This window comes from Manacus candei, unplaced genomic scaffold (assembly GCF_025592945.1).
Source record: "Manacus candei isolate 608988 ecotype Guabito, Panama unplaced genomic scaffold, ASM2559294v1 h1tg000291l, whole genome shotgun sequence".
Lineage (NCBI taxonomy): Eukaryota > Metazoa > Chordata > Aves > Passeriformes > Pipridae > Manacus > Manacus candei.
Genome location: NW_026138339.1, coordinates 10,692 through 29,511, shown reverse-complemented (window position 1 = coordinate 29,511; position 18,820 = coordinate 10,692). Strand labels below are relative to the sequence as shown.

At 73.4% G+C, this 18,820-nt stretch overlaps 3 protein-coding genes across 8 annotated transcripts; 1 reads left to right on the top strand and 2 right to left on the bottom strand.

Annotated features, from left to right (window-relative positions):
- Window positions 1-295: 295 nt before the first annotated feature.
- SLC17A7 (solute carrier family 17 member 7) lies at window positions 296-7,231 on the bottom strand (the record flags this gene model as incomplete). The annotated part of the gene is given in 21 exon segments (XM_051775347.1): window positions 296-390; window positions 392-441; window positions 443-593; window positions 1,423-1,544; window positions 1,546-1,565; window positions 1,648-1,681; window positions 1,683-1,759; window positions 2,572-2,680; window positions 2,682-2,705; window positions 2,787-2,933; window positions 3,497-3,619; window positions 3,621-3,637; window positions 4,047-4,134; window positions 4,635-4,696; window positions 4,699-4,720; window positions 5,314-5,428; window positions 5,648-5,766; window positions 6,221-6,403; window positions 6,406-6,441; window positions 6,443-6,458; window positions 7,170-7,231. Coding segments are annotated over 21 exon segments (1,672 nt in total), but the record flags the coding sequence as incomplete, so codon positions are not given.
- Window positions 7,232-7,447: 216 nt separating this feature from the next.
- PIH1D1 (PIH1 domain containing 1) lies at window positions 7,448-11,103 on the bottom strand. Of its 6 annotated transcripts, XM_051775351.1 has the most exons (11): window positions 10,905-11,102; window positions 10,748-10,811; window positions 10,161-10,352; window positions 9,786-9,847; window positions 9,518-9,644; window positions 8,969-9,062; window positions 8,858-8,887; window positions 8,669-8,759; window positions 8,200-8,346; window positions 8,022-8,089; window positions 7,448-7,856 (listed from the first exon to the last, which is right to left on the bottom strand). In XM_051775351.1, the coding sequence occupies exons 1-10, from the start codon at window positions 10,995-10,997 to the stop codon at window positions 8,057-8,059; spliced, it is 933 nt and encodes a 310-aa protein (XP_051631311.1). In that variant the 5' UTR covers window positions 10,998-11,102; the 3' UTR covers window positions 7,448-7,856; window positions 8,022-8,056. The 6 variants fall into 6 exon arrangements, 5 of the variants coding, with proteins under 5 accessions (XP_051631311.1, XP_051631312.1, XP_051631310.1 ...); XR_007901695.1 differs by lacking the exon at window positions 7,448-7,856 and having other exon boundaries at window positions 7,872-8,089; window positions 8,669-8,768; window positions 8,868-8,887; window positions 10,905-11,103; XM_051775350.1 differs by lacking the exon at window positions 7,448-7,856 and having other exon boundaries at window positions 7,877-8,089; window positions 10,905-11,101.
- Window positions 11,104-11,440: 337 nt separating this feature from the next.
- Window positions 11,441-18,531, top strand: ALDH16A1 (aldehyde dehydrogenase 16 family member A1). Its single transcript, XM_051775349.1, is given in 18 exon segments — window positions 11,441-11,605; window positions 12,094-12,196; window positions 12,606-12,732; window positions 12,953-13,134; window positions 13,222-13,299; window positions 14,092-14,282; window positions 14,371-14,526; window positions 14,611-14,802; window positions 15,221-15,316; window positions 15,400-15,536; window positions 15,618-15,711; window positions 16,179-16,240; window positions 16,516-16,599; window positions 16,683-16,854; window positions 17,258-17,434; window positions 18,004-18,135; window positions 18,299-18,373; window positions 18,375-18,531. Coding segments are annotated over 18 exon segments (2,181 nt in total). The 5' UTR covers window positions 11,441-11,563; the 3' UTR covers window positions 18,456-18,531.
- The last annotated feature ends 289 nt before the right edge of the window (window positions 18,532-18,820 follow it).

The following is an 18,820-nucleotide window of genomic DNA, read 5'->3' as shown; positions in this document are numbered from 1 at the left end:
CGTGTCTGATCCCAGTGGGCTCCGGGACGGTCTCCCCTGGGTGGGGGGTCCGGAGAGGGGGGGGTCCCTGAGGATCCTGGTGGCGTCGGGGGGGGTCCCCGGTGGAGGTGCCCGGGAGGGGAGTTCGTGGAATGTCGCGGGGGAGGGGGGGAAGTCCCTGGTGATCCGGCGGTCCCGGTGGGAGCTCGGGGGGAGGTCTGAGGGGGATGGGGGCGGGGGGTCCCCGTCTCACCCTTCCGCATCCCCCAGGGACCCCCCCGTGGGGCCGGCGTTGTGTGCCGGTGGCCCCCGTTACCCGGCCGTGGGGCCCTCCGGGCGGCCCCATCGCCCCCCCCGCCTCCTTCCTCGTCCTCCTCCCCGTCGTCCTCGTCGTCGTCGCCGCCCGGCGCCAGGGCTCGCCTCCTCGCGGGGGGGCTCGGCCCAGGGCTGCGGCTCCCCCGATGGCGAAGGCGCCGTAGAACGCGACCCCGCGTATGTGAACGAGGGCGGCGATGAGGAACACCCACTGCCACTCCTCCGCGTCTGCCGGCCAATCGCCGCGCGGGGGCGGAGCCAGGGCCGGCCAATGGCGGCGCGCCGGGGGCGGGGACAACGGGGAGGGGGCGGGGTTACGGGAGGGAGAGGAGGGGCGGGGTTAGAGGAGGGAGGGGCGGGGCCAGGGGTGAGCGGTGAGTTACAGGGTCCTTAGTGCCGAGCCCAACAGGGTCCCAGTGCCCCCCACCAGGTCCCAGTGCCCCCCCCACAGGGTCCTAATGCCCCCATCCCGGGTTCCAGTGCCCCCACCAGGTCCCAGTGCCCCCCCACAGGGTCCTAATGCCCCCCATCCCGGGTTCCAGTGCCCCCCACAGGGTCCCAGTGCCCCCAACAGGGTCCCAGTGCCCCCCAGCCCGGTCCTAGTGACCCTTCCCGGTCCCAGTGCCCCCCACAGGGTCCCTAGTGTCCCCCACCAGGTTCCCAGTGCCCATTCCCGGGTTCCAGTGCCCCCCCACAGGGTCCCAGTGCCCTCCCACAGGGTCCCAGTGCCCCCCCATCCAGGGTCCCAGTGCCCCCCATCCAGGGTCCCTGTACCCATCACACCCCCACACTGTCCCCCCCAAGCCCCACTGTCCCCCCTGGGTCCCCCTATTACCCCCTAGCTCCCAGTGCCCCCCACCAGGTCCCTGTACCCATCACATCCCCACACTGTCCCCCCCAAGCCACACTGTCCCCCCCTGTGTCCCCAGTATCCCCCCCCTGCTCCCAGTGCCCCCCAGTCCAGGCCCTTCCATCCCCTCTCAGGTCCCAGTGCCCATCCCACACCCCACTGTCCCCCCCACTCCCCCCCAGGTCCCATTTTCCCCCCCTCTCTCGCCCCTCTTTCCCCTCCCCCCGGTTCCCAGTGCCCCCCCCTCACCCCCTCCCTGCCCCTTGGGGCCCCCCCGCCGCCCCCCCCCCACCTTGTGCCGTGTGAGGGCCCCCACGATGAGGGGACAGACCATCCCCGAGAGGGTCCCCACGCCGTTGGAGAGCCCCATGAGGACGCTGGCGTAGCGGGGGGCGATGTCCCAGGTGGTTCACGTTGAACCCTGAGGGGACGGGGAGGGGGGCAGGACCCACCCCCCGTGCGCGTGTCCGTGTTTCCCCCCCCGAGCCCCACCCCGCGCCCACCGGAGATGGCGAAGCCGCTGAAGCCCACGGCGAGCAACGAGGAAGGAGATGGCGACGGCGCGGGAGTGCGAGTAGCCGACCACCAGCAGCAGCGTGGCCTCCATGCCGAACCCTGCGGCGGGGAGGGGTCACCCCGCACAACCCCCCCGGGGCCCCGGGACCCCCCCGCAGCCCCCCAGTGCCCCCAGGCGTCCCCCCACAGCCCCGGGACCCCCCACTGCCCCCCTTTGTACCCTAACCCTAACCCTGACCCCTTCATGTCCTGCCTGTGTCCCCCCACAACCCCCTCCCTGCCCTCCTCGTGTCCCCCTCCCTGTCCCCCCATGTCCCCCCCACATCCCTCTCCTTGTCCCCACTGTGTCCCCCCCACATCCCTCTCCCTGCCCCTCAATAATCCCCCCACATCTCTCTCCCTGTCCCCCATGTCCCCCCAATAATCCCCCTAAATCTCCCTCCCTGTTCCCCCTGTGTCCCCCCACAATCCCCTCCCTGCTCTCCTCGTGCCCCTCTCCCTGTCCCCACTGTGTGACCCCACCAATAATCCCCCCAAGTCCCTCTCCCTGTCCCCCCTGTGTCCCCCCCACATCCCCCTCCTTGTCCCCACTGTGTCCACCCCAATAATCCCCCCACATCCTCTCCCTGTTCTCCCATGTCCCCCCAATAATCCCCCCAAGTCCCCCTCCCTATCCCCACTGTGTCCCCCAATAATCCCCCACTCTGCCCCACTCTGCCCCACTCTGCCCCACTCTGCCCCGTTCTGCCCCGTCCTGCCACCGTTCTGCCCCATCCTTCCCCGTTCTGCCCGTCCTGCCCCGTTCTCCCCTTCCATTCTGCCCCATCCTTCCCCGTTCTGCCCCGTTCTGCCCCGTTCTGCCCCGTTTCTCCCCCCCCCAGCCCCCCCCCGCCCCGTGCCCCCCCCCTCACCGCCGCAGTTCATCATCTTCCTGACGTTGGTGGTGGACATGAGCCCCCGGGAGCGCAGGAAGTCGGCGATTTGGCCCCCGATGGGCACCACGATGGTCATCACCAGGTGGTGGCAGGGCCGAGAGCAGCCCCACCTGCCCCAGGGCCGTCAGTGGTGGCAGTTTGGGGGGGCGGGGGGGCAGCTGGGCAGGTGGGGAGGGGGTCGGGGGTCCCACCTTGCTGATCTCGAAGCCGAAGACCTCCTCGAAGTAGGCGGGCTGGCTGATGAGCAGCAGGTAGAAGGTCCAGGAGCGGCAGAAGTTGGCCACGATGATGGCGTAGACGGGCATGGAGGTGAAGAACTGGCGCCAGGGGGTGGCCAGCTGGGCAAAGGGGGGGGGAAACGTGACCTCCTGACCCCCAAAAGGACCCCCCCCAGTGTGCCGACCACGCAGCGACCCCAACAGGACCCCCCAATCTCCTGACCCCAACAGGACCCCAGAGACTCCCCCCCAATCTCCTGACCCCACAACAACCCCAACAGGACCCCCCCCAATTTCCTGACCCCACAATGACCCCAACAGGACCCCCCTCAATCTCACGACCCCACAACGACCCCAACAGGACCCCCTCTGACCTCCTGCCCCCACAACTACCCCAAAGTGCCCACCAGCACTGGGTTGCTGCCCCCCTGACCCCCCAGTGCCCCCCAGTGCCCCCCAGTGCCCCCCAGTGCCCACCAGTGCCCCCCCCAGTGCCCCCCCAGTGCCCCCAGTGCCCCCCAGCAGCGGGGTTGCTGCCCCTCTGACCCCCCAGTGCCACCCAGTGCCCCCCCAGTGCCCCCCCAGTGCCCCCCAGTGCCCCCAGTGCCCACCAGCAGCGGGTTGCTGCCCCTCTGACCCCACAGTCCCCCCCCAGTGCCCCCCCATTCCCCCCCCGTGCCCACCAGCAGCGGGTTGCTGCCCACGCTCTCGCCGATGCTCTCCTCGATGTACTTGCGCTCCTCGGGGGAGATGGTGGGGTGCTGGGCCGGGCTCTCGTAGGACACCAGCACCCAGAACAGGTACCAAGCACACCCCAAAGCTGCCTGGGGGGCACAGGGGGGGTCAGGGGGGTTCATGGGGGGTCAGGGGGGCTCATGGGGGGTGCTGGGCCGGGCCCCTTGTAGGACACCAGTGCCCTGAACAGGTACCAGCACACCCCAAAGCTGCCTGGGGGGCACAGGGGGGGTCAGGGGGGGGTCAGGGGGGGTCAGGGGGGCTCATGGGGGGGTGCTGGGCCGGGCCCTTGTAGGACACCAGCACCCAGAACAGGTAACCAGCACACCCAAAGCTGCCTAGGGGGGGCACGGGGGGGTCTCTCAGGGATGGGGGTCTCAGGGGATGGGGGTCTCAGGGGGGCGGTCTCAGGGGTGGGGGTCTCAGGGGTGGAGTCTCATGGATGGGGTCTCAGGGGCGGGGTCTCAGGGGTGGGGGTCTCAGGGGCGGGGGTCTCACCGTAGACGTAGAAGACGGAGCTCCAGCCCGTGTACTGCACCAGCACCCCGGCCAGGGGCATGGCCACCACTGCCCCCGCGTAGGACCCCTGTGCCGGGGGGGGCATCAGGGCCAGCACCCCCGGGACCCCCCCCAGGGGTGGGTCAGGGCCAACCCCAGACCCGTGTCCAGCCCCCCCTGTCCCCCAGGGGACCCCCCAGACAAAGGTGATCCCCCCCCCTTGCAGGGTCCTGTCCTGGCCATGGGGGTCCCTGTGCCCCCCCCCCCAAAGCCCCCCCATACCACAGAAGGCCGTGGGGGTCCCTGTGCCCCCCCAAAGCCCCCTGTGCCCCCCCAGACCCCCCCATACCACAGAAGGTTGTGGGGGTCCCTGTGCCCCCCCTGTGCCCCCCTGTGCCCCCCCCAAGCCCCCCATACCCCAGAAGGCCGTGGGGGTCCCTGTGCCCCCCTGTGCCCCCCAAAGCCCCCCCTGTGCTCCCCCAAAAGCCCCGCCCTGTGCCCCCCCCTGTACCCCCCCAGGCCCCCCCATACCCCAGAAGGCCGTGGGGGTCCGTGTGCCCCCCCAAGCCCCCCCAGACCCCCCGTACCACAGAAGGCCGTGGTAGCCAGGCGGCTCCGCTCCAGGGGCGGGGCCCACTTGCTCCAGATGCGTGACAGGCCGGGTAAGTCACGCCCTGGGACAGGGGGCGGGGTCACCGCGGGCCACGCCCCACCTCGTGGGAAACAGCCCCGCCCTGCCCCGCCCCGGGCAGGACCACCAATTGGGAGCTCAGCACCACCCCGCCCTCTCCGCAGCGCCATCGGCCAATGGGAACACAGCTGTGGCCACGCCCTGTGCTATCAGCCAATGGGGACACAACAATGGCCACGCCCTGTGCTATCAGCCAATGGGAACACAGCTGTGGCCACGCCCTGCCCGATCAACCAATGGGAACACAGCAGTGGCCACACCCTGCCCTATCAGCCAATGGAAATCAGCAGTAGACACACCCTGCTCTATCAGCCAATGGGAGCACAGCTGTGGCCACGCCCTGCCATATCAACCAATGGGAACACAGCAGTGGTCACACCCGGCCCTATCAGCCAATGGGAAGACACAGAAATGGCCACACCCTGCCCTATCAGCCAATGGGAGCACAGCAGTGGCCACGCCCTGCCCTATCAGCCAATGGCAGTGCAGTGCTGCCCCGCCCCACTCCACCAGCCAATCAGCACTGGCTCCGCCCCCCCCAATTAATTACCCAGCGCCGGCCCCGCCCCCCGTTACCTCCACGAGCCCCTGCAGGACCCTGACGGCGATGACGCAGCCCACGTGTGTGCGGGCGGCCGAGGGGATCAGCATGTTCAGCACCGACGTGGACACGATGGCCAGGCCGAACACCCTGGGGGGGGCACAGGGGGGGTGAGAGGGACCCCCCAACACCCCCCCGACACCCCCCACCACCCCCAACACCCCCCGACACCCCCCAACACCCCCCGAGGGGATCAGCATGTTCAGCACCGACGTGGACACGATGGCCAGGCCGAACACCCTGGGGGGGCACAGGGGGGTGAGAGGGACCCCCCAACACCCCCCGAGGCCCCCCGAGGCCCCCCCAGACCTGTTGGCGGCGAATTTCTGGGCGATGAAGCCCCCCGGGATCTGGGTGACGATGTAGCCCCAGAAGAAGGAGCCGTGGATCATCCCCACCGTCTCGGGGTCCCAGTTGAACTGGGCGCGCTGGGAGGGGGGGGAAAGGAGGGTCAGGCCCGCCTGGAGAGGCCCCCTGGACCTGCCCCCGAGCCCAGGGGACCCCCGAGCCCAGGGGACCCCCCCAGGCCTTCAGGCACAGCCCCCTGCCCGGGTGCCCTGTTGACCATGCTGACCCCATAACCCTGCTGACCCCATACCTGCCCGGGTGCCCCGTTGACCATGCTGACCCCATAACCCCATTGACCCCGTACCTGCCCAGGTGCCCCGTTAACCATGCTGACCCCGCTGACCCCATGACCCCACTGCCCCCGTACCTGCCCGGGTGCCCCGTTGACCATGCTGACCATGCTGACCCCATAGCTGTCCAGGTGCCCCCGCTGCCCCCCTACCTGGCCGGGTGCCCCGTTGACCATGCTGACCCCGCTGCCCCCGTACCTGGCCGGGTGCCCCGTTGACCATGCTGACCCCGCTGCCCCCGTACCTGGCCGGGTGCCCCGTTGACCATGCTGACCACGGCCACGCCCAGGTTGCAGCGGATGCCGAAGCTGATGCAGAAGCCGATGCCGCAGAGGACGGCGATGCCGTAGCGCCGGGGCAGCCCGCAGAACGTGCAGTCCAGCACGGGGGGGCCGCGGCAACGCTCGGGGCCACCCCCCCGGACCCGCCCCCCGAGCTCAGCTCCAGGCCCTCGGCATCGTCCTGGCCGCCGCTCCAGGAACCTGGGGACGGGGGCACGGAGGGGGCACGGGGGGGGAACGGGGGGGGGCACGGGGGGGGTCATGGGGGGCCTGGGTCACCCCGGGGTCTGGAGCGTCCCCAGAGCCCCCCCCTCGGCCTCACAGCCCCCCTCCCCGTGTCCCCAGAGCCCCCCCCAGGCCTCTCAGCCCCCCCCTCCCCGTGTCCCCCATGGTCCCCAGAGCCCCCTGTGCCCCCCCAGAGCCCCCTGTGCCCCCCCCAGGCCTCTCGACCCCCCCTCCCCGTGTCCCCAGAGCCCCCCCAGCCCGGCTGTCCCCGTGTCCTTCCCCGCCACCCCCCCCTCGTCCCCGTGTCCCCCCCCGCGGCGGCGCAGCAGCAGATAAGGGCTGTAAATCCCGCGCCGGGCCCCGGGGGTGGACGGGGGACACGGACACGCACACGCGTGTGACGGACACGCGTGGGGCCGGGCGGGTCAGCCGTGTGGGAGCCCCCCCGGCCCCTGAGACCCCCCTCTGCGCCCCCCAGACCCCCGTGGGCTCCACCCCGCTCACACTTGTGTCCCTGGGGGGGGTCAGGGCCGGGGGGGCACAGACGGGGTGCCCGACACGGGGACAAAACCCCCCCGGCCCCCCCACCCAGGGAGCAGAATCAACCCCCCCCCCGCCTCTCCGGGGTGCTTTGTGCCCCCCCCAAACCTGCCCCGGCCCCCCCAGAGCCCCCCCCCCGGGACTCACCTGTGCAGGCGGCCCAGCCCGGCCCCCACCTGGCGCCGGAATTCCTCCTTGTTGAACTGCATGGCAGCTCAGGGCACCATGACCCCTCGGACACCCCGCTGACCCCCCTCCCCTGACCCCCCCGGGACTCCTGGGGGTCCCCCCCGACACCTGGGTCCCCCCCCCCCCCGGGACTCCTGGGGGTCCCCCCTCCCCACGCCGCTCCCTGGGGCTCCCGGGCCCTTCCTCCTCCTCCCGGGGAGCTCTGGGAGCCCCCCCGGGCCCCCCCCCCGCCGCCGGCTCAGCGCTAAATCCCCCCCGATCCCCCCCCTGCGTGGGCCGAGCCCCCCCACACCGCGGAGGGGGGGTCTGCCCGGGGCCTCGGGGTCGGGCCAATCACACGCCAGGGTCCGTTTTAACCCTTTATTGGGGGATTTTGTACAAAAAAAGGGGTCTGGGGGTGTCCAAGGGGGTGTCCAGGGGGGTGTCCAGGGTGTGCCAGGAGCAGTCCAGGACTGGCCCCAAGGGGACCCTGGGGGGTCTCGGGGTGTCCCTGAGGGGTGTCCAGGGGGTCCCAGAGAGGGGTCTGGGGGGGGCTCCTGGAGGGAATGACCACGGGGTCCCCGCAGGGGGTCCGGGGGGTCCCGAGGGGGTCCTGGGGTGTGTGTCCTGGGGGTCCTGAGGGGTGTCCTGGGGGTGTCCTGGGGGTGTCTGGGGTGTCCCGGGGGGGGTCCCGGGGGTCCCGGGGGGTGTCCTGGGGGTCCCGGGGGAGTGTCCCGGGTGTCTAGAGGGTGTCTGGGGTGTCTTGGGGGTGTCCTGGGGGGTCCCAAGGGGTGTCCTGGGGGTGTCCGGGGTGTCCTGGAGGTCCCGGGGGGTCCCGGGTGGTCCCGGGGGGGGTTCCCGGTCCCTCAGGCCCGAAGTGGCACCGTCACCGTGAGCACCTGCAGGGGGCGGTACCGGGTCAGGGGGCGTGTCCCGCGGGGTGCAGGGGGGCGTGTCCCGCGGGGTGCAGGGGGGCGTGCCCCGCGGCCGTTGCCATGGCAGCCGTTACCTTGGAGCGGCGGTGGAAGCGCGCGCGGCCGCGCGCGGGGTCGGCGGGGCGGGGCAGCCCCAGCTCCAGCAGCGCGGCGCCCCCTGGCGGCCGGGCCAGCACCAGCCGCTCCTCGCTCAGCCCGAGCCACAGAGACCCCGCCCCCTCCTGGGCGGGGACAGGGGGCGGGGTCAAGGGGGACACGCCCACCGGCCACGCCCCCTCGGGGGTCCCACAAACCCCACCCTTCCTTCAGGGGGAACCCCCCCCCAGGACCAGGGACCCCCCCCAAAACCAGCCCCCAGTGACCCCCCCACACACACCCCCAGTGCCCCTCCAGCCCCCCCCAAGTGCCCCCTTAACCCCCCCAGTGCCTTCCAATTCCACCCCCTTTGTCCCCTCTTAGCCCCCCCACACCCCCAGTGCCCCCCCAGCACCCCCCAAGTGCCCCCCCCGCCCCCGTTCAGCCCCCCCGGTGCCCCCCACTCACAATCTGGGGCAGGAGCACTCGGGCCTGCAGCACCTCCGGGTGCTGGGCCGAGGGTTCAGCCACCACCACGAACTGGGGGGGCTCTGTGGGGCTGGGGGGGACACACACAGCTCAGGCCAAGGGGGTCCAGGGGCTCCTGGGGCGCTGGGGGGGGGGGGTCCCGTCCCCACCGGGCCCCAAAAGTCCTACCTGGGGGGGGGCAGTGGCTCTGGGGGGGACCTGAGGGAGGAGGCGGGTCAGAGAGGGGTGATGTCACCTGGAGGGGGGTCCCAGGGGGGTCCCAGGGGGGTCTCTGCTCACCCCTGCAGCTCCTGGATGCGGGGCTGGGGCCGGGCCCGGATGTTCTGGGCCGAGATGGAGCCCAGGAACCTGCGGTTCTTCAGCACCCGCCAGCCTGGGGGCAGAGGGGTCACAGGGGGGGAGAGACCCCCCACAGCCCCCTCTGATCCCCCCACAGCCCCCTCTGATCCCCTACAGCATCCTCTGATCCCCCACAGCCCCCTCTGATCCCCCCACAGCCCCCTCTGATCCCCCACAGCCTCCTCTGATCCCCCACAACTCCCTCTGATCCCCCCACAGCCTCCTCTGATCCCCCACAGCCCCCTCTGATCCCCCACAGCATCCTCTGATCCCCCACAGCATCCTCTGATCCCCCACAGCCCCCTCTGATCCCCCCACAGCCCCCTCTGATCCCCCACAGCCCCCTCTGATCCCCCACAGCATCCTCTGATCCCCCACAGCCCCCTCTGATCCCCCCACAGCCCCCTCTGATCCTCCCACAGCCCTCCCGGGCCCCCCCAGTCTCACCAGTCAGCTCCAGTTCCACCCCAGTCCCCCCCCCAGTCTCACCAGTCAGCTCCAGTTCCACCCCAGTCCCCCCCCCAGTCTCACCAGTCAGCTCCAGTTCCACCCCGTACTTCTCCGACAGCCCCTCCATGGCCACGGTCAGGAAGAACTCCAGGTACAAGGGGTCGGTCTGGGGGGGCCGGGGGGGGGGAAATCAGGGCCCCCAGCTCCCCCCTGAGCCCCCCCAGTTCCCCCCTGAGCCCCCCAACTCCCCCTGAGCCCCCCAACTCCCCCTCAGCCCCCCCAGCTCCCCTCCCAGGGGTCCCCTCACCTGGAGGGTCCGGAAGAACCCCGAGTTCACGACCACGTCGTAGGCGGTGCAGCCGCGGCCTCCTGGGGGGCAGGGGGGGACAAGGGGGGGCTCAGGGGGTGATTGGGAGGGCAGGGGGGGCTCCTGGGGGGGGCTCAGGGGGTGATCAGGGGGGGCTCAGAGGGGAACTGGGGGTCCTGGGAGGGCTCAGGGGGTGATCGGGGGGGCAGGGGGAGCTCCTGGGGGGCTCAGGAGGTGATCGGGGGGGCTCAGAGTGGGACTGGGGCCCTGGGGGGGGCTCAGGGGGTGATTGGGGGTCCTGGGGGGCTCAGGGGGTGATCGGGGGGGCAGGGGGGGCTCCTGGGGGGCTCAGGGGGTGACAGGGGGGTCTCTCACCGCGGTCCAGCTCGGCGTGGGGCTCCCCCAGGCTCATGGGGATCCGGAAGGCGCCGTCGGGGCCGGGGGGGTCCCGGAGGAGCCGCTGGAGGCCGGGGGGGTTCAGGGCAGGGGGCGGGGGCACCTCCCCCGAGTGGCAGACGTTCACAAACACCTTGTCCCCCGTCGCTGTGCGGGTCTTCACGCACAGCCCTGGGCAGGGGGAGGGCAGGGGGGGGTCAGGGCAGCGCTCTGGGACCCCCCCGAACCCTCCCTGAGCCCCTCAAACCCCCAATGAGACCCCCAACCCCCCCCGAACCCTCCCTGACCCCCTCAACCCCCCAATGAGACCCCCAAACCCCCCCGAACCTCTCCAGCCCTCCCTGAGCCCCTCAACCCCCCAATGAGACCCCCCGAATCTCTCCAACCCTCCCTGAGCCCCTCAAGACCCCCAATGAGATCCCCAAACCCCCCCGAACCCTCCCTGAGCCCCTCAACCCCCTCAATGAGACCCCCAAACCCCCCCGAATCTCTCCAGCCCTCCCTGAGCCCCTCAACCCCCCAATGAGACCCCCAATCCCCCCTCAGATCCCCCCGACGCCCCTCACCCGGCTGGGGGGTCACAGCGCGGGCGGGGCCGGCGGGGGGGGGCTCCTCATGGGCCGGGGTCACCTGCGGGGGGGAGATGGGGGGGTCAGGAGCGGGGTCAGGACCGGGACCCCCCCCCTCCCCGCCCGGGACCCCCCCCATCCTCCCGGGCCCCACCTGCAGCAGGAGCCGCCGCAGCGCCTCCTCCTCCTCCTCCTCCTCCGCCTCCAGCTCGGCCGAGAGCAGCGAGGGGTCCGCGGGGGGGTCCATGGGCTGGGGGGGGAAACGGGGGGTCCAGAGGGGAGCACAGCGACTCCCGACCCCGCCGCGCCCGGGCTGCCCCCCGAGACCTCCAGAGACACCCCCAGGACCCCCAGAGACCCCTCGGGACCCCCAGAGACCCCTCAGGACCCCCAGAGACCCCCCCAGGACCCCCAGAGACCCCCCCGGACCCCCCAGGACCCCCAGACCCCCTCGTGCCCCCCCAGGACCCCAGAGACCCCTCAGGGCCCCCAGACCCCCCTCGTGCCCCCCCGAGACCCCCCCGAGACCCCTCAGGGCCCCCAGACCCCCTCGTGCCCCCCCGAGACCCCCCCGAGACCCCCAGAGACCTCCCAGGACCCCCAGACCCCCCTCGTGCCCCCCCAGGACCCCTCTCTCCACCGTACATGCCACTCCGGCCACTTCCGCTTCCGGCGGGGCCGCTCTGCCCCCCCGCCCCGTCTCGATGGTCCCCGCGGGGGCCGCTCTGTTCCTCCGGCGCCGTCTCTGTGCTCCCGCGATGGCGGCGCTGGCGGCGCTGGGACCCCCCCCCGGTCCCCGCGATCTTCGACACGATGGAGGAGGGTCCGACCCCCGGCGGGGACCGGGCGGGGGAGGTGAGGGGGGGGTCTGGGGAAGCTCGGGGGGGGCGTGGGAGTCCCGAGGGGGGGCCCTTGGGGGGGTCCTTGGGGGGTCCGGGGGGTTTGGGGGGGGGCGTGGAGAGCTGGGGGGGTCCTGGGGGGCTGGGAGGGGTCTGGGGGGGGTGGGATGGGGAGCTGGGGGGGGCCTGGGGGGTCCTGAGGTCACAACTGGGGCTGGGGGAGGCAGCGGGGGGAGCTGGGGGCGGGTTTTGGGGTCGGGGGGTTTGGAGGGGGGGTCCTGGGGAGGGGTCCTGGGGGGCACTAGGGGTGGTCCCTGGAGACCCCTGGGGTGGGGGGGTCGGGGGGGAGCCGCGACGGGGGTGGCAGTGGGGGGGTCAAAGTGCGGGGCCCCCCCCACCCGAGGCCAAAGGTCGTTTTTGGGGCCTGAGCATGACCAGGGTCCATCCCCCCCCCCCCCCCGGTTTGGGCCGGGGGTCCCAGCGATGTCCGGGCCCCCCCCCCAGGCGTGGCTGGAGTCCCACGGGCGCTGCCTCGGACACTTCGTGGGGGGGACGTGGCTGAAACCCCCGGGACGGGGGAGCCTCGAGAGCCGGGGGGGCCCCGACGGTGAGGGGGGGCTCGGGGGGGGCTCGGGGGGGTTTCTGAGGGGGGGGCACGGGGGGCACTGGAAGGACGGGGAGGGGGTGGGGGAAAGGTTGGGGTCAGGGACAGGGCGGGGGATTGGGGGTCAGGAGTCAGAGGTCAAGGGGTGGGGCAGGGTCAAGGATTGGGGGTCGGGTCAGGGGTAAGGTCAGGGGTCAAGGTCAGGGGCGGGGTGGTGGATTAGGGTCAGGGCTGAGGACCAGAGGTCAAGGGTCATGGGCTGGGGGAGGCCAAGGTCAGGGGTCAGGATCAGCACAGAGTCACAGGTCAGAGTCAGGGGTCAGGATCACAGGTCAGGGGTCAGGGTCACAGGTCAGGGGTCAGGATCAGGGTCACAGGTCAGAGGTCAGGCTCACCCCCCCGTGCCCCCCAGGCCGTGCCGTGGCCTCGGTGCCGGACGGGGAGGGCTCGGACGTGGCCGAGGCCGTGGGGGCGGCGGCAGCGGCAGCCGAGGGGTGGGGGCGGCTGGGGGGGCCCCGGCGGGGGCGGAGCCTGCACAGGTGAGTCCTGGGGACCCCCCCGTGTGTCCCCCCCGACCCCTCCGTGCCCCCCCCATAGCCCCCCAGTGCCCCCATGTTCCCCCATTGTCCCCCCCGTAGCCCCCCAGTGCCCCCATGTTCCCCCATTGTCCCCCCCCGCAGCCCCCCAGTGCCCCCCATTCCCCTCCGTGTCCCCCCCGCAGCCCCCCAGTGCCCCCCATTCCCCTCCGTGCCCCCCCAGGCTGGCCCTGACCCTGGAGGGGCCCCCCGGGGGGGCCCTGGGGGGGCTGCTGTCCCTTTTTGGGGGGCGGCCCCTGCGCGGGACCCTCGGGGCCGACCTGGACCTGGCGCTGCGGCTGCTGCGGGCGGCGGCGGGGGGGGCTCAGCTGGGCCCCCCCGGCCTGGAGGGCTGGACCCCCCTCGGTGAGTGTCCCCCCGACCCCCCCCGGGGCCCCCCCGGCCCCCCCGGGCCCCCCCGGGCCCCCCCTGACCCCCCCCGTGCTGTCCCAGGGGTCGTGGCCGTGGCCGTGGCCGGGCCCTGCTCGGTGCCGGCCCTGCTCTGGAAGGTGGGGCCTGCCCTGGCCATGGGTGAGTTGGGGGGCACGGGGGGACCCTGGGGATGGTGGGGGGGCATGGGGGACACGGGGGGACTCTGGGGATGGTGGGGGGGCATGGGGGACACGGGGGGACTCTGGGGATGGTGGGGGGGCACGGGGGGGACTCTGGGGACATGGGGGGGTCCTGGGGGCACGGGGGGGACCCTGGGGATGGGGGGGGGGGCACGGGGGGCCAGGGGGGACTCTGGGGATGGTGGGGGGGCACGGGGGGGCCAGGGGGGACTCTGGGGACATGGGGGGGTCCTGGGGGCGAGGGGGGATTCTGGGGACAGGGGGGAGACTCTGGGGACAAGGGGGGACCCAGGGATCTGTGCAGGGGTCCCGGGTGTTTTGGGGGTCCCAGGGGTCCGTGTGGGGGTCCCAGGTGTTTTGGGGGTCCCAGGGATCCATGCAGGGGTCCCGGGTGTCCGTGTGGGGTCACGGGGTCCGTGTGGGGGTCCCAGGTGTTCCGGGGGGTCCCAGAGGTCCGTGTGGGAGTCCCAGGTGTTTTGGGGGTCCCAGGGGTCCATGTGGGGTCCCGGGTGTCCGTGTGGGGTCCCAGGCGTTTTGGGGGTCCCTGGTGTCTGTGTGGGGGTCCCAGGGGTCCGTGCAGGGGTCCCGGGTGTCCGCGTGGGGGTCCCAGGCGTTCTGGGGGGTCCCAGGGGTCCGTGTGGGGTCCCGGGTGTCTGTGTGGGAGTCCCAGGTGTTTTGGGGGTCCCAGGTGTCCGTGTGGGGTCCCGGGGTCCGTGTGGGGGTCCCAGGCGTTCCGGGGGGGTCTCCGCAGGGAACACGGTGCTGGTGCTGTGCCCCCCCGAGGTGGCCCCCCCGCTGCTGTACCTGGCGGAGCTGAGCGGGCAGGGGGGGGCTCTGCCCCCCGGGGTCCTCAACGTGGTCACGGGCCCCCTCCCCGGGCTGTGCCGCGCCCTCCGTGCCCACCCCACCGTCACTGCCATCACCTTCCTCGGCCCCCCACAGGTACGGGGTGGGCAGGGGGGTCCCGAGCGGGGCTGGGGGGGGGTCCCTGTGCCCCCCCTCACATCCCCACGTGTGTGTCCCCCCCCAGGAGCAGGTGCAGGGCCTGGCCTGGGGGTCCCCGTGCCGGGGCCCGCGGGTGGGGTGGGCCCGGGGGGGCCGCGTGGTCGTCGTGGTCCTGGACTCGGCCGACCTGGACGGCGCCGCCGCCGCCATCGCGGGGGCCGCGGGGACCCCCCCGGCGCTGGTGAGTCTGGGGGGGCTCACTGGGGTCAGGGGGGGCTTCCGGGAGTGCCCCGGGGGGCTCCCTGACCCCTGCCCCTGTCCGCAGTTCCCCTGGGGGGGCTGCGTGGTGCTGGCCCAGGAGGGGGTCCTGGCCCCGCTGGAGCGGCGGCTCCGGGCCCGGCTCGGGGGGCTGCGGGTCGGAGACCCCCTGGACCCCGGCACCGACGTGGGGCCGCTGCCCCCCACGGGCCCCCACCCCCGGGAGCTGGTGGAGGCGGCGCGCGAGGAGGGGGCTGAGGTGAGCGGGGAGGGGGGGATTTGGGGGGGATTTGGGGGGATTTGGGGGGTTTGAGGTGAGGGGAGACCTGGAGGGGGGACGTGAGGGGCCCAGGATGAAGGATGAGGAGGGGCCATGGGGACATTGGGGTGACAGGAGGGGTGGGGGGGGGTTGAGGGAAGGGGTCATGGTGTCACCTGTGGGGGGTCCCGGACATTGGGGTTCCCCTGGGGGGGAGTTTGGGAGATTTTGGCCGTGGGGGTGCCCGGGGGGTGGGGTTTGGGGGTTCCTGGGTGTTGGGGGTCTCTCAGGGGACACTTTGGGGGTTCCTGCCCCTCGGGGTCTCCTGGGGATGGAGTTTGGGGGTTCCTGGCCGCTGGGGGGGGTGGATTTTGGGGTTCTTTGGCCAGCAGGCTCCTCGTGTGTCCCCCCCCCCCAGGTTTTCCAGCCGCTGCCGCCGCCGCCGGGGGGTCGTTTCTACCCCCCCACCCTGATCACGGGGGTCGCCCCCACCTCGCGCTGCCTGCGGGAGCCGGTGGGTGCCCGGGGGAGGGAGGGGGGTCGGGGGGGGTCGGGGGCCGTTTGGGGGTCCCCTGACGCGCCCCCCGTGCCCCCCAGGCCGCGGGGCCGGTGCTGGTGCTGCTGCCCGTGCGCTCCCCGGGCGAGGCCGCGGCCGTGGCCTCCTCCCTGCCCCTCGTGGCCGCCGCCGCCGTCTGGGCCCAGGACGTCACCGCGGGCCTGGACACGGCCCAGAGGTCAGTGGGACCCCCGGGACCCCCCCCCCCCCACCGTGACGCCCCCCCACCCCGAGTGTCTGAGCTGTGCCCCCCCCCCAGGCTGCCCCAGGGGCTCGTGTGGCTCAACGAGCTGAACCTGCTGGACCCCAGCGGGGGCTGCGCCGCGGGGGCCGCGGAGACCACCCTGGAGGAGGTGGAGGGGGGGTCTCGAGGGGTTTGGGGGGGCTGGAAAGGGGGCTGGGGAGGGCTTTGGGCTCACTAAGGAAGTCCCACTGCCTTCTCCAGCCCCCCACCCTGAGGGGGGGATGAGGAGGGGGCTGAGGTGAGGGGGGCCGTGGGGGGGCCGTGAGGGAGGGGGACGTGGTGTCTGCTGGGGGGTTCTTGGGTGTTGGGGTCCCCTGGGAAGAATTTGGGGGTTCTTGGGTGTGGGGGAGTCCCGAGTGGGGTCGGAGGGGCCGTGGAGGGGCTGGGGGGGTGGTGGGGAGGACGTGGGGGGCTCGGGGTTTCCTGGGGGCGTCCTGAGCAGTTTTGGGGTCGGTGGAGGAGCTGAGGGGAGCCAAAAGGGGCCGGTGGGAGCCCCAGACAGGTTTTGGGGGGGTTCCTGGGCCTGGGGGGGGTCTTGTGCCCTTACAGACGGGTTGAGGCCCCTCCCAACTCCAGGCACTACGAGAGTTCGGACGCCCACCCTGGGAACAGCCCCCCGAGCTGGAAGGGCCGCTCAGGTACCCCCTACCCTTCCCGAGGGCCCCCCCAGCCCTAGCAGTGCCCCCCCAGCCCCAGCAATGCCCCCCTGCCCCTCTGAGCCCCCCCCTCTGCCCCAGCAATGCCCCCCCAGCCCCAGGAATGCCCCCCCAGCCCCAGCAGTGCCCCCCCAGCCCTAGCAGTGCCCCCCCAGCCCCAGCCATGCCCCCTGCCCCTCTGAGCCCCCCCAGCCCCAGCAATGCCCCCCCAGCCCCAGCAGTGCCCCCTGCCCCTCTGAGCCCCCCCTCTGCCCCAGCCCCAGCCCGGAGGAGGCCGTGCCGGACCCCCAGGACGCCGAGCTCGCCGGGGCCGTGGTGGCCGCCCGCGCTGCCGCCCTGGGGTGAGTCACGGGGGGGCCGTGGGGGGTTTGGGGAGGGGGATTTGGGACCCCGACCCCCCCGTTCTGTGTGTGTGTCCCCCCAGGTGGGGGCGGCTGCCGGGGCTGTCGCGGGCCCGGGTGCTGCGGGGGGCGGCGGCGGCGCTGGGGGGGCCGGGCGGGACCCCCGGAGGTGACGACGGTGATGACGACGGGCGCCTGCAGGGGGCGCTGCTGCGCTGGGCGGCGCACGCGGAGCGGATGGGCGGGGCCGTGCAGGTGGGCGGGGCCGTGCAGGTGGTGGGTGGGGCCTGGGTGGGTGGTGGGTGGGTCTGTGTGTGAATGGGTGGGGCTTGTGCGGGTGGTGGGTGGAGCCATATGGATGGGTGGGGCCTGTGTGGGAAGTGGGTGGGGCTGTATGGATGGGCGGGGTCTCTGTGGGAAGTAGGAGGGGCCAGATGGGCTGGGTGGGAGGGGCCTGGAGGGGTGGGGCCGTGTGGGAGGGCGGAGCCTGAGGATTCAAGTGGGCAGGAGTGGCTGAGGGGCAAGGGGGGGCGGGGCCAGGCAGCTGTGGGCGGGATCATGCAATAGTAGGTGGAGCTTGGTACTCCAGGGGGTGGGGCTAAACGTGACAGGGGTGTGGTCTCACGGAGGGCGTGGCCAACACCTGCTCCCCCCCCAGGAGGTGCCCGGGGGTCGGGCCCTGGTGCTGAGGAGGCCGCTGGGCGTGGTGGGCGTGGTCTGGTCCTGGCCCCGCCCCTGGCTGCCGGAGCTCCTCCTCCCCGCGCTGGCCCTCGGCAACGGCGTCGTGGTCGTGGCCCCGCCCGGCGGTGCCGGGGCCGCTCTGCACCTGCGCCAGGTGGGGACCCCCCTGGGACCCCCCCGGGCACCCCCTGGGACCCCCCCGGGCACCCCGGGAACACCCAGAACCTGCCCCGTTCCCTCCCCATTGGGCCCCCCCCGGGCCTGCCCGTGTGCCCACCCTGCAGCCCCCCCGTGTGCCCACCCTGCAGCCCCCCCGTGGGGCCCTTACAGCCCCTCAGGACCCCCCAAGGACCCCCCATGTGCTCCCTGTGCCCCCTTATGCATCCCCCAGGAACCCTCTGTGTGCCCCTTGCGTCATTCCAGAACCCCCCAAGACCCTCCATCGGGGTCTTGGGGTCATTCCAGAACCCCCAAGAACCCCCCCGACCCTTTCTGGGTGTCCCCACAGGAACCCACCCGTGCCCCTTCTGGGATTTCCTCTTCTTCCTCCCGAAACCCCCTGTGAGCCCCCCCAGAGCTCCCCGGACCTCCCCAGGAGCCCCCCAGGACCCCCCTTGTGACCCTCCCTGGCTCCCTTGGGCTCCCCCCCCTATCCCCTTTCCCCCCCCCGAGCCCCCCAGGCCCCCGTCCCCTCCGGTGACAGCCCCTCCCGTGTGTCCCCAGGTCCTGGTGGCCGCGGGGCTGCCCGGGGGGGCCCTGGCGGTGCTGCCGGGGGGGTCCCGGGGGTCCCGGGGGTCCGGGGCCAAACTGGCCCGCCAGCACCCCGATGGGCTGTGGCTCTGTGGGGCGGACACGGTGAGTGGGGCTGGGGGGTGAGGGGCCTGGGGGGGCTGGGGAGGGCAGCAAACCCCGCTGCTGGGGGTCCCTGTGGCACCGGGGGGGTGCCCAGCCATGGGGGTGCCCCCGGCCGGGGGGGTCTGCCCCCCCCTCACCCGGCACTGCCTTTCCCCTTTCCCAGGACTGGACCTCGGCCCTGAGCGTCCCCCGCGTGTGGGGGGTCCCGGGGGGGCTCCTGGGGGCTCCGGGGCAGGACCCCCCCCCCCGGCGCCGCGCGGGAGCTGGAGCTGCGCTGCACCCGCCCCCAGTGCCTCTGGGTGCCGGGGGGGGCACCCTGAGCCCCCCCCAGAGCCCCCCCAAAACCTCTGGGGGTCTCTGACCCCGCACTGTGACCCCCCCCCAATAAACCTCCTCCCGCCGCAGCCCGTGTCGTGTCTCTGCCTGGGGGGGGGGCTCTGGGGGGGTCTCGGGGAGGGGTCTCGGGGGGGTGGGGGGGCCGCCCCGCCCCCGCACGTGCCCGGGCGCGCAGCCCCCCCCCCGCTCGAAGCAGCCGCACCCGGAGCTCGGCGGGGCCGTGCGGGGGGTCGGGGGGGGGGGTCCCGGCCGGCGGAGCCCCCTCGGGAGCGGGCGGGGGTCCCCCGGGGTGAGGGGGGGGGGGAGGCCGGGAGTGCCCCCGGGGGGGCGGGGGAGGGTCCCGGTGGCC

Coding starts and splice junctions, on each gene's coding strand:
- PIH1D1 (XM_051775351.1), bottom strand. CDS start 10,997: ATGGACCCCCCCGCGGACCCCTCGCTGCTCTCGGCCGAGCTGGAGGCG. Junction 9,645..9,785: donor GGTTCTTCCGGACCCTCCAG/GTGAGGGGACCC, acceptor CGGCCCCCCCAG/ACCGACCCCTTGTACCTGGA. Junction 8,347..8,668: donor GAGTGCTCCTGCCCCAGATT/GTGAGTGGGGGG, acceptor GTCCCCGCCCAG/GAGGGGGCGGGGTCTCTGTG.